This window comes from Rhinatrema bivittatum, chromosome 7, assembly GCF_901001135.1.
Source record: "Rhinatrema bivittatum chromosome 7, aRhiBiv1.1, whole genome shotgun sequence".
Lineage (NCBI taxonomy): Eukaryota > Metazoa > Chordata > Amphibia > Gymnophiona > Rhinatrematidae > Rhinatrema > Rhinatrema bivittatum.
In genome coordinates this window covers 252707683-252720567 of record NC_042621.1, presented here as the reverse complement: position 1 = coordinate 252720567, position 12885 = coordinate 252707683, and the positions used below count along the sequence as shown (strand labels likewise).

The window sequence follows — 12885 nt, the reverse complement described above, 5'->3', positions numbered from 1 at the left end:
GACTCCCGCGCAGGCACCCGGATGACTCCAGTCGGCGTGCTCTCTTCTCCTCCCCCCCGCGGCCCGGAAGAGGAAGTGGTGAGCATCGGGTGCCTGCGCGGAAGAAGAGACCACGCTAGTGTGGTCTCTTCTTCCCGCGCAGGCACCCGATGCTCTCCACTTCCTCTTCCGGGCCGCGGGTGGGGGGGAGGAGAAGAGAGCACGCCGGTGCCGCTGACTCCAGCTGTCCTGCCGCGTTCCGCCCGGGCTGACAGCATTTTAAGCCCGGGCGGCGGAGGACCGGGGAGCAAGCTGGGTCAGCGGGGAACCGCGAAGTATGGCGACACGTGTCTGCGAGCCAGATGCAGCCCTCAAAAGAGCCATATCTGGCTCGCGAGCCATGGGTTCCCGACCCCTGCCTTATAGTGTAACTCCCTCTCTTTCCCAAACTTTTCCCCTTTTTTTTTATCTGACTCCCCTTTTCCATTTCACTGACACCCCTTTCATTTTCTTCCCTCCTACACACACATTCCCCTCCCCTCTCACTCACCTCCCCTTTCTCTTCTCTTCCATCCCCTTGCAATCAACCCCCAAAAACTCACTTTCCCTTTCCTTTCTCACTCACCCCTTTCCTTATCACTCACTTATCCCCTCCCTTCCATTGCCATTCCCTCACGCCCCCCCCCCCCACCATCCTCTCCCCTCTCACTCACCCCCCCCCCCCCCAATTCCCTTTCCTCACAATCCACCCACCGGTTCCTTTTTTTCCCTTTCCCGCGAGATGCCAGAGCTCTGCTGCTGCTAGCATCTTCTTCTTGCCCATGGAGCTTGGGATCCCCGCAGGCATATCATTTCCTGGCGGCCATAGCACCACAGGACTCTGCCGTTATCAGTTTGCGACAGCAGCAGCAGCACCACTAGGACTCTCATGTGCTATTTTATGGTGGTGCAGGCACCGCTAATCTTCTTCTATCCCCACGGGGGCTCCACGTTATCATTTGGCGGCAGCGCCTCAGGTGTCTTCTTCGTGCCTGCAGGGCCTGGGATCTCCGCAATCATGTCATCAATGTGACACCACACTGCTAGAATCTCTTTCCCGCCCCACGAGGGATCCCACATCATCATTTTGGGGGCAACAGTGCTGCTGCTAGCATCTCCTTCCTGCCTGGGGTGCCTGGGATTCCCGCAAGCATGTCAGACTCATCATTAGGCGCTGCCGTTGCCAGCTCTTTCCCTCCCTAAGGGTGTATTTTCCATTTAGAAGGAGGGTGAGGCAGCCATCACAGAGGTGTTTTGGGGGGCACTTTTTACAGCTTCCAAGTTTTGCTGCCTGAAGTGGGGCCGCCTCGCCCTGCCTAATGATAGTAAACCACCCCTGCCAAAAATGCTTTGAACTCTGGACTAGTGAACTGCTGATTAGGGATATGCAGTCATTTTGAAGGGGTCTGAACGCTTCAACCTGACAAAGGACTTCATGTACCAGAATTCCCTGCTTCATGACGGGTTTACTTACAGTCTGCAATACAGCTGTAATTAGGACATTGAGAAACTCTCTGTCAGCACATTGCACATTTTCATTTTTTGGCTTCGCTGTTCTTATTCTCTGATAAGCTTTCACTGCTGTAACCTAGATTAGAACAATGGATGTATTATGTGATGGGCTGTATTACTGCAGACTCGCGAATTCCTTTCCAGAACTGCAAGTCCCAGCAGCCTCTCCTGCAGAACATGGGAGAAGTTTCACGAAAGTTCCAGGGTGTCTAGGGAGGGGGTCAGTAGCCCCTTCAGCCGGAATATGCTTGCTCAGCAATGCTTAGAACGCATGTGTAAAAGATAAGAACTGTAAAGTGCTTAAGAGTCTGTTCCTGAAGGGGAGGGGCATGCAGTTGTACTGAGCCTTTGTCTTAGCTGCATCTTGCTGGCAATAAAAGTCTATCTTTACGGATCAGTTGTCTGGACCTCCTTACTGACTAAAAAAAGAGACGGTTACATTTGGCGAGCCAGCCAGGAGGTACCGGGGACGCTATTTTAGCCCCCCAGTTGGTCCAGGGGATTTTGTGGCGGAGTGATCCCCCAGACTTGCCTGGTGAGTGGCCACCGCTGAGTTCAGTGATCAGGTATCTGAGGGGGTCATTCCACGGAGATCCTCTGAGACCTTTGGGCTGGTGATCTGGGAAGAAGGCTTTCGTGACGATCGGAAGAACCCTGCAGGCGAGTATTATGGGAATGATGGGAAAAGTGAAGAATAGCTAAAAGAGTAGCAAATAACCGGTCCATCCGTGAGGGGACCGAGGGGGCTTTGATCACACCCCAAGCGGTGGTTTGGTAGGAATTGCATTCCGAAAGCCACGCGCATAAAAAGAGGAAAAAGAAGTAACGCATACGATAGTGGGAATAGGTTTCTTGTTGTGTGAAAGTGACCCTTTTGTGTCTGACGGATACGGACCCCTTACCTATCCGTCTTCCCTTCCCTCCTTTGTCTGTGAATTCTATCCTGATGGGAGGGGGCGGTTCTACTCCATTAAAAGTCATGACGGAACACTAGAGGGAAGTGTTCGATAGACATAAATGTACAAAGCCCGGAATGATTCAACAATGTACCCATAGGTGGCCCAGTTTGTGTGTAAACTGGCCTCCGGTAGGGACTTTCGATTTCCAAACGGCCACAAGGGTCCAGAATATAGTTATACGAGAAGGGAATCCGGGTTGCCCTGAGGATTAACCGTACATAACTGCTTGGATTGCAGTTATTGAAAATCCTCCGTCGTGGGCAAAGAAGCTAGTAGAGGGAGCCGCCCTCGTAATGGTAACTCAAGTACGCAAAATGGGGAACCGGAAGTCCCCAGTGTCTGTCTGTCTGTAAGGTACCTGTAAAAAAAAAAAAAAAAAAAAAAAGGACATTGGGCTAGCCTGGGTAATGAAGACAAAGAGAGAGAAAAATTGTTTCGTTTGTTTTAACAGAACATTATTGAAAGTTAGTTCATGGTGTGCGTATGTGAATAAAGATAGAATTGTGGTATGTTAATTAAAAGAAATTGTAGCTCCGAGTTTCTGCTGATTAAATTTACTCTCCAAGGTCCTTGCTAAAACTGTCTGTAATCTGACAAAGGATTGCTACTTGCAAAGAAATACCAGAACCAAGGGTCCCTTACAAATCATTTAGTGCCTTATGATGCAGGCTATTTTTAAGACATTTTATAGCAGCAAATTAATTGTTACAGTACAAAGTGGAATGGTGGTGCGTCCCACTGCGCGTCAGTACGTAGTGCGTAGGCATTCAATATGGCTGTGCGTTTCATGCTGGCATTGCTAATCAGAAGTTTTAGTTTTCTCATATCTTCTATCCCAGTGTCCTCCCTATGCTTATCTTTCTATTCTCTAATACCATGTTAATTATTGTTCTTACTTGTCTCCTATATATTATCTGTTATTTAAAAGTTACATTGGAACGCATGATAAAGTATGAACTCTCTTTTGCTGACGCAGTTTATTTTGAAGCTGTCTCTGGGAAATTTAGAGAAATGATTAAAAAAAAAAAAAAACCAGAGAAAACAAAGACTTAATATTAAAAATTTTGATTCAGTGGCAGGCGCAAGATAAGGATTATTGGAAGTTGTGGGCAAGAGAAGGGGCCACTATGCAAGATTAGGAACAAGAGCAAATATGAGTCGACCCAAATGATAAAGTGGTGGCCCCCCCCCCCCCCACATATATATATATATATTGCAATTATGTTCTTTTACCACTGGTGGGGGCTGGGCTCTGGCTATTACCATATGTTCTTAGTGTTTGCAATGTAATTGATACAAGGCTTCCAAGGGTTTGATCATCACTCCTGCACACCTAAAGCGCCCCCCTTGGATCCTTGCCTGCAGATCCAGGTTTACTTTATTGAATTAACCCAATGCCAAACTTACAAGTAAGAAGGAAGCAATGTTTTGCAGCTTCTCAGCCTCGTCAGAACTGATTTGCCTCCAGGCGCAGGTCACCTATTCAATTTCCAGATGGACAGTGATCTTTTCATCGTATTTTGAGATGTATGGGAACAGGGATCAGGAAGAGAAGAAAAGGGCCCGTCCCTGCAACCAGGAACTTAATAATAGAAACCCGACATCCGAAAGAAGCTGCAGAAGGCCGAAGGCTTTGAGGGCATGAGCCTCAGCCAGTTAAAAGCTATAGCAGACCAGGTATGTGGAAATAGAGAAGTGGAAGAGAAAAGAGAGAAGCAAGTAGACATATGAAGGAGAAAGTGACTGTTAGCCGCCGCTCTCGAGGACACTCGGACGGGAAGGAGCCAAGACAATGGCAGACCGCGAAGAGGAGGGGGAACAAGACCCCCCTTTGGGAAAGAATCAGTGTGCGTACTGCAAAAATGAAGGCCATTGGAAGAGAGACTGTGAAGAATGGCAAAAGAAATACGGGAGCCCTGCAGTGAATACTAACGACAAAAATGGACCTGCACCGACACAAAGGGGCCGAGGAGGAAGGAGATCGGACAACCCCCACTGGCAGATGGCGGGGGAGGCGACAAGGAGCATACAGCCTGAAGAGACCGGGAGGGAAGAATCCCCACTGACCCTCTGGTGGAGATCCACGAGGTAACACAACAAAAATCAGGGGCCTGTTGGACTCAGAGGCCAACGATCTGTCATGACTGCACCAATCGGCCCCCCCGACGAAAGAGACTGTTTCTATAGTGGGCGCCTCAGGTCAGGTACTCACTGCCCCTCTGCAGAAAGAATGAAGTATACAAGTAGGCGGGACCATGGTATCCCTTATCTGATGGAACCTGCTGTGTAAGCCTCAGACCACATTGAGATTTCAACCAACAGGGGAAGTTAAAGCCTCCTTCGGGGACCATCCAGTGATACTCATCTATCCCCTCCAAGAAGAATGGAGACTACATCTTACCATAGTCGAACGAACCATCAAACATCGATATGAAAACAACACCCCCTCAACAAAAACGAAGACAACTGATGGATAGTGTACCCCAAGTATGGTTCGAACAGAACCCGGGAGGAATAGCTATCGACGCTACCCCCATATGGATAGAGATGAAACAGAATGCACAGGTGATTAATCAACCTCAATACCCCATTCCATATATGGCCAGCAAGGAATCCAGATACACCTGCAAAGACTGTATGATTTGGGCATTCTCCGGCGAATCCGATCTGCTTGGAACACCCCTTTGTTGCCAGTAAAGAAGCCTGGATCTAATGACTATCGACCAGTACAAGACTTAAGAAAAGTGAATAGTCAAGTAGAAGATCTAGTAGCCCTCGTGCCAAATCCATATTCAATCCTTGCCCAAGTCTCTCCTGCATCAAAGTGGTACAGTGTCATTGATCTGAAAGATGCCTTCTTCTCCGTTCCGGTAGCGGAGGAATGTCAAAAGATTTTTGCTTTCACATGGGAAAATGCAGATACTGGAGTAAAAGCAGCAGTACACATGGACTAGGTTGCCTTAAGGGTTTAGGCACTCACCTACGCTGTTCGGTGAGCAACTGGCAAAAGACTTAAAGATGTATCAAGTAAAGTATGGGCCAGTCATACAATACGTGGATGACCTTCTGTTGTTTCGAGAGACGTACCTCGAATGTGCGGTATCCACTCTTCAGCTGCTAAAGACGTTATACTCAAAAGGGTATCGTGCAAGTAAAAAGAAAGCGCAAATCTGTGAATTGGAAGTAGAGTATTTAGGCTTCCAAATACGTGGAGGAACCCGATGTCTGGGGATTTCTCGCACCAGTTCTATAAGAGATCAACCTGTACCCACTTGTAAGAAAGAGCTCCGGGCGTTCCTGGGAGCTGCAGGATACTGTAGGCTGTGGATTGCTAACTATGCAGTTATTGCCCAACCCCTATACGACAAGCTGCGGGGTAAAGAAGCAGGATCTCAACCCTTCCAGTGGGAAGGAAACGAACTGGCAAGCTTACGACAACTAAAAGAAGCCTTAATTGAACCACCTGCCTTGGGGTTGCCAGATGTGATGAAACCATTCCATCTATTCGTCGACGAGAAAAAAGGCATGGCCATAGGGGTATTGACTCAAAGTTTAGGATCATGGGAACGACCTGTTGCATATCTGTCAAAAGGAATGGACAATGTTGCAAAAGGATGGCCGGGATGCCTCCGAAGCATTGCTGCTGCATGCTTACTGATACCCGAAGCTGTTAAGCTAACATTTGGACAGATTTTACAAGTAACAACTCCTCATACTATCCAAGGACTGCTAGAGACCCATGGACCAAAATGGATGACTAATTCACGTCTCGTCAAGTATTAAGCCTTACTGTGTGAAACACCTGAACTTCAAATACAGGACAGCAAAAACTTGAACCCGGCCACTCTTATGCCGGCACCTGAACCAGTTGCCCATGATTGTGAAGAAGTCATGGCTACAATACATTCCAGTAGACCAGACCTGAGGGATCAACCCTGGCAAGGAGCTTGGACTTTATTCACTGATGGGAGCAGCCAAATCATTCATGAGATACGTTCTGCTGGATATGCTGTTGTATCCGAAGATGAAATCGTTGAGGCTCAACCTCTTCCCCCAGGAAAGCTGCACAAAAAGCTGAACTAATTGCCCTTACTCGAGCTCTGCAGTTGGCAGAAGGACAAACTGTAAATATCTATACAGACTCTAAATATGCCTTCCTTACAATCCAAGTGCATGGAGCATTATAGAGGGAAAACAATTGAACAATGCATCAGAAGTACGTGAATTACTAGACGCAGTTTGGCTACCTCGCAAGGTGGCTGTAATGCATTACAAAGCACATACCAGGAAATCAAACCCTATTGTCAAGGAAATCAGAGAGCAGATGAAGCAGCAAAAAGGGGCAACTCGGGAACCCTTCCAAGCAGTATTAATTGCATCGAATCATCAGGCTTCAGGCAGTCCTGGAGCTCATCACCAACGACTGCTTTCGCTCTTAAACTCTGGGCAAAACAAAATACCAAAATTATGACTGCAGTGTACCAGAATAGATTGGTTTTAGATTACCTTCTGGCCCAGAAAGGAGGGTTTGTGGAACATTTAACCTCTCCAATTGTTGTTTACAGGTAGATGACCAAAACAAGGTTATCCAAGACATCACTGATCGCATGGTCAAGATGGCACACGTCCCTGTCCAGCAATGGAATAGTGCTTGGGACTGGACCAATGGATTCCATGGTTGGTTTTCCATGATCGGTGGATTTAAGAGCTTGTTTGTTATCCTAGCCAGTTTAATTCTGTTTTGTCTTTTAGGACCCTGAATTATTCCTTTCTTGCTCAAACCGCCTTCGTCGGATGATGGAGGACATTGCTGAACGCAATACAGCCACGCAGCTCCTGTTACTGTACATGTATTCCTCTGAGCCTATAGAACCTGTTTAACCATCCTCATGTTTTATCCTGGGCCATCTTCCCATACATGACAAGTTCGGGCTACAAAGGGGGGTGGAGCCATTAGGGCCCATCCGTCTCAAACCCGTGAAGAAACCATCGGACTGTTTGGGAAATTAGGGCCCCCTGAGAACTCAAATTGCTAATTTTTCTTGTTTCTGTTTCTTTCAGCTCCACAGTTGCGTTGTGATGGTGTGATACTTTTCATAAAGAATGATAAGTATCAAAGGGGGGAATGAAGGGGTCTGAACGCTTCAACCTGACAAAGGACTTCATGTACCAGAATTCCCTGCTTCATGACGGGTTTACTTACAGTCTGCAATACAGCTGTAATTAGGACATTGAGAAACTCTCTGTCAGCACATTGCACATTTTCATTTTTTGGCTTCGCTGTTCTTATTCTCTGATAAGCTTTCACTGCTGTAACCTAGATTAGAACAATGGATGTATTATGTGATGGGCTGTATTACTGCAGACTCGCGAATTCCTTTCCAGAACTGCAAGTCCCAGCAGCCTCTCCTGCAGAACATGGGAGAAGTTTCACGAAAGTTCCAGGGTGTCTAGGGAGGGGGTCAGTAGCCCCTTCAGCCGGAATATGCTTGCTCAGCAATGCTTAGAACGCATGTGTAAAAGATAAGAACTGTAAAGTGCTTAAGAGTCTGTTCCTGAAGGGGAGGGGCATGCAGTTGTACTGAGCCTTTGTCTTAGCTGCATCTTGCTGGCAATAAAAGTCTATCTTTACGGATCAGTTGTCTGGACCTCCTTACTGACTAAAAAAAGAGACGGTTACAATTTGAAATTCCTGTTTCATTTTGGTTCATTTCTAAAATGAAACAAAAGGAAAATGAACAAAAATGTGTTTTCCTTCATTTTATTTTTAAACCATTTTCACCGTAACCGCCATCAACAACAACAAAAGAAAATCCCTCCCAGACACCTCGGCTGCAAACCATCTTACCATATTTTAGTTTCTTCAAGGGGCAGAAGCAATTCCTGGTCACTCCTGCCCTACAGGTGGGATTGCTTGCAAATTACGCCGGCAGACCAAGGCCATAAAATATAAAAATGTCATACAGGCCCAGATCCAGCCTGGCACCGTTTTGTATGGAAGAAATTAACAATGGCGGGAGCCTCAGTCTGCATCCACAGGTGAGGAAGGAGTGAATGGGGATTGTTTCTGCTCCATGAAGAAACAAAAACATGATAAGAGGGTTCGGGGATTGGAAGGGGGACCTAGGATAGTTTGGGGTTTTTTTATTTTCTTCTCCAGTGGGACCTGACATATTTTGTTTGTTTTGTGTTTTTTCTTCATTTTAAAATTGTCTGTTTTTTTTGTTTTCATTTTAAATTCATGAAAACACTGAAACAAACAACAAATAAAATGGAAAAAGCAAACAAAAAATGAAAAATAAAATGATTTTAAAAAAAGTCCGCGCACACCGATACGGCTCATTCATTTAGGTTTACGATCTCACCATGCAATTCATAAATTGTGATCCCAACTCTGAGGGAATTTGAAAGTAGCTGCGTGCAGGCAGAGGGCAGTGGCTCGTGATTTGTGAATGGTGCTTCGCCGATGGATTCTGATTGCAGGGAGTTATTTTGGCTCATCTGCCACAGCTTATTTCAAATTGCACTTTACAACGCTACCCTGTGCAGCATGCTCTGTTTTTTGTTTTTTTTTTACCACGATTTGCAACCGCTGCTTTGCTTCACTATGGTGTATTAATTACTCTCTCTGCACTATGCATTGCTTGCTCTACACTGTGGCGGTAAGTTAGATCCTGCAGCAAATCATATTTGCCGTGTATTTGTTTTGTGTAGCGACTCGGCACGAGGGAACGGCGCCCGCGTGCACGTTTCGGAGTCAAACTGCTGCACGTGGCGCTCTGCTGAGCTGCGTCCAGCCCGATCGCATGGCACACGTTTACCTACACTGCTAGGCATGCGCCTGTGCTGCTCTGCTGGCACTGGCACTGGACCCTGCCGACCCTGCCCCGCGTTATTTGCACACACCGCTCTCGGATGACCTGCCTGTGAGCTGTGAGGGTATAAGGGCACAATCAGGAAAAGAGCTGTGCTGCACCCTCTCCCCGAGCCTCTGGCGGGGACGGGGGGCACTTTCTTTTCTCTTGCTCTGCCGGGCACAGCCCTGCACCAGGCGCAGGCTACCTTTCTGTGCTACTGTCTCTTCCGAGGCAGACGGCGTCCTCTCTCCAGCCCGCCCTCTGCAAGCAGTCAATCGGTCAAAAAAAAAAAAAAAAAGTCCAATTAGCCGGAGCCCAGCAGAAAGACACAACGGGGCTGCTCGGCAGACAAGCAATCAAGACAAAAGACTTCAAGGAGGAGCTTCTCAAGGCAAAAAACTCAAAGGGAATTGTTCAAAAGGAGATGATCTGTGACTTTTTTATTCCCCCCTAAAGTGCAGCCGAAGTGCTAAAACTTGTCAAAAGCTGCCACATGCACTCCAGTACATGAAGGAAAGCGTTTTAGACGGGAACTTACCCTGGGCGCTGGAAGAAGTCAGCCCGTTAAAGGTTAACATTAGCACCAGGAGCTGGGCTGGGCGAGGAGAGCGCTGTTCAGCTCCGAGGAGCTTTGACATCTTATCCCGTCTGACAGACACCGCTCATCAGCTGGCCCGGGAGAGGAGCACCATAATATACAGTTACAGAGAGCCGGGACTCAGAGGATGTGAGAGATTTCCTGCATGGAGTTAACTCCAAAACCCCTCCTGCTGATGATCTAGTGTTTCTTTCATAAAGTTTTTTTTTTTTTTTCTGGGTTGCTTTTTTTTTTTTTTGGCAAGGAAAATCTGTTGACCGTTGCAATAAATGAGCAAACTGTCCGTGTTGGCTAGTAGGAGGCATGAGGATCGTTAGTGAAAGAAGGCAGGCCTGTGAAACCTATCCCTGCCAGCATTTACAGTTCTCATTACAATGGAACAAATTATTTTCCTCCTGTCCCGGGACCGGAATCCACGGGGCCTTAGAGCTGGCCAACTTTCTGCAACACACTCTGCAGGGGGATTACTCAGTATGGGAGGCTTTTGGAGACAGGACACAGACAGATTCCTTCCAAGCAGGCAATGCCTTTCACCCTGAAAATATGCAAAGTCAACTGGCTGGGTTTCCCAGCTAATGAAAGAGAGAACAGGAGAGAAAACATTTAAGGAAAGATTAAAAAGAAAAAAAAATTGCTATTGGCCATTTTCTTTAAAACCTGTTTCTAAATGTGGAGATTGGAAATATTGCTTTTATTTTAAAATTAAATAAATAAATAAATAGGGGATAAAATTAGTTTTTGTTGTAGGAAAAATGATCACATCACATATTGTATTCATTTTCTGCATCCTGAGATGATGCCTCTGACAGAAGACTTGTAAAAATTGACTCTAGAGGGCTTTAAAACTCCTAGAGACTCCTTTTCTGCTTGCAATGTCCTTCCTGGAGTCCAATTCAAATTATCCAACTCTCCCCGTACACCCTGATTTTATTTTCAGCTCAGGTGGACTCTTACTTATTAGTAAACAGAATAAATACAACAAATAAATATAGCTATTCTGAAACAAAAAACCCCAAACCCATGCAGAGTTCAAAGGGGAAAATCAGTAACTTAGAAAAACAATTGTTTATTCTGTAAAGTAACTCACTGTATAAAAAGGGACAATCGATTCCATTTTTTTCAGTTTCCGGTTTACACTTTGGCATCAAAAACAAGCAATGGCGAGTGAGGGTAATTCTTAAAAAGTATTTTCAGTCTTAAAAATGAATTATATGCTGGTTTGCCTGTGTATGATTAAAACAATTAAAATCTAATTTAAGATATTCTTATTACATTGTATGTTGGGCACTCAATGTGTGAATATTTTATAATATTTTTCTTACCTATTTTCACTGTAAAATAGTAGAAGAGCAACAACTAAATGCGTATTTAAGTGTAAAGACATTGCGAACAAAGGATGAAGTCCCCCTGATGCAGACTATTGCTCGAAACACAGCTGCATGTCAGAGAAGTCAGCCTACACAAAGGATCAGATAATTTGCCTAAAATTCAATACCGGCCTATGATGAAAGAGAAGGCAAGGAAGATATTTGGATACCGGGAGTGCCTATTATAATGGCCATGACAGATGGTTAAAAATCATATTGAGAAAGAAAAGTTATATTGTATAGCATGTAAGAAAAACATGTATGCAGAACAAGACCATACATGCTATCTAGCCGGCCCATCCACACCAACTATTCGGCTTTACAATCTCTTCCACTCCCTCAGAGATCTTCTGTGTTTCTTCCATGCTTTCTTGAAGTCAGGTACTCTCTTTGTCTCCACCATCTTCATGGAGAGTCTGTTCCATGCATCCACTACCCTCTCTGTAAAGAAATATTTCCTTAGATTACTCCCGAGTCTACCTTTCATGCTCATCCTATGACTCCTTGTTTTAAAGCCTCTTTTCCTTTGAAAGAGGCCCACGTACTCTGCATAGAAACCTTGGAGATATTTAAATGTCTCTATCATATCTCCTCTGCTCTACCTTTTCTTCAGGGTATCCATGCTTAGATCTTGAAGTCTGCCCCCATATGCTTTATAATGAAGACCACTGACCATTTTAGTAGCCACTCGCTGGACCCGCTCTAACAGGTTTATATCCTTTTGAAGATGTGGTCTCTAGGATACAGGATTCCAAATGAGATCTCACCAGGAACTTGACTGGACCCATGCACACCTCAAACCCCCAGCAGATTATGGGTCAGATCAATAAAGAGTGATTTAGCCTGAATCTATCTAAAGCTGAAAGAAAAATATATTTACAATATAATGTAAAATGAAATGTATGATTGTCTTTATTAAATTCCATTCTCTTTTCCCTTGGGCTTGATTCATCCAGATTTGGGTCTTAGCCATCTGGAAAATAAAAGCTATCCACATTATATGTTTAAAAACGATGCTTCATAGGCATTGAGTATCTCAGAAAAGGTATGTACACAACATTTTGCTCCTTTGTGCAGGAGGGTCCCGCACTCCAAATTTCATAATAACCTCCATTGCTTGTCCTCATTATCCCTTCCAAATATGCAAAATTGCTATCCTAATATCACCAGCATCTGGAAGTGAGCAGAGGAAATGATCTCAGCTTGAACTAAGGGCAAGAAGCCAAAAACGTCCCCAAACTTCAGACATCACACCAACTAATTTAAATATGATTAAAAGTACTTATGACATCAACTCCATATGAAACAAAGGAGAAAAAGGAAAAGTTGACATCTCTAATATTTAACTGAAAACTCGTGCACATACACATATGTTTGTGGGTGTGTATACACACACACAGACACACACTATCTATCTATCTATCTAACTATGTCTATAGAGTATTAGCAGACTGGATGGAGTTGATGATATTTCAGCCACTAAACAAGTTTATTATGTCTGTCTGACAAACACCCTTCCATCCAAACCCCATTCTCTCTTTGCCACACTCACCTCTATCCTCTAACTGCCTCTG

At 45.2% G+C, this 12885-nt stretch overlaps 1 protein-coding gene across 1 annotated transcript in view; it reads right to left on the bottom strand.

The window, feature by feature from the left end:
• Window positions 1–10243, bottom strand: part of ADAM12 (ADAM metallopeptidase domain 12) — a 968421-nt gene extending 958178 nt beyond the window's left edge. Inside the window, exon 1 of the mRNA XM_029610036.1 lies at window positions 9885–10243. Coding sequence (XP_029465896.1) covers window positions 9885–9984 — 100 coding nt within the window. The 5' untranslated portion in view covers window positions 9985–10243. The remainder of the gene's footprint in view (window positions 1–9884) is intronic.
• Between the last annotated feature and the right edge of the window lie 2642 nt (window positions 10244–12885).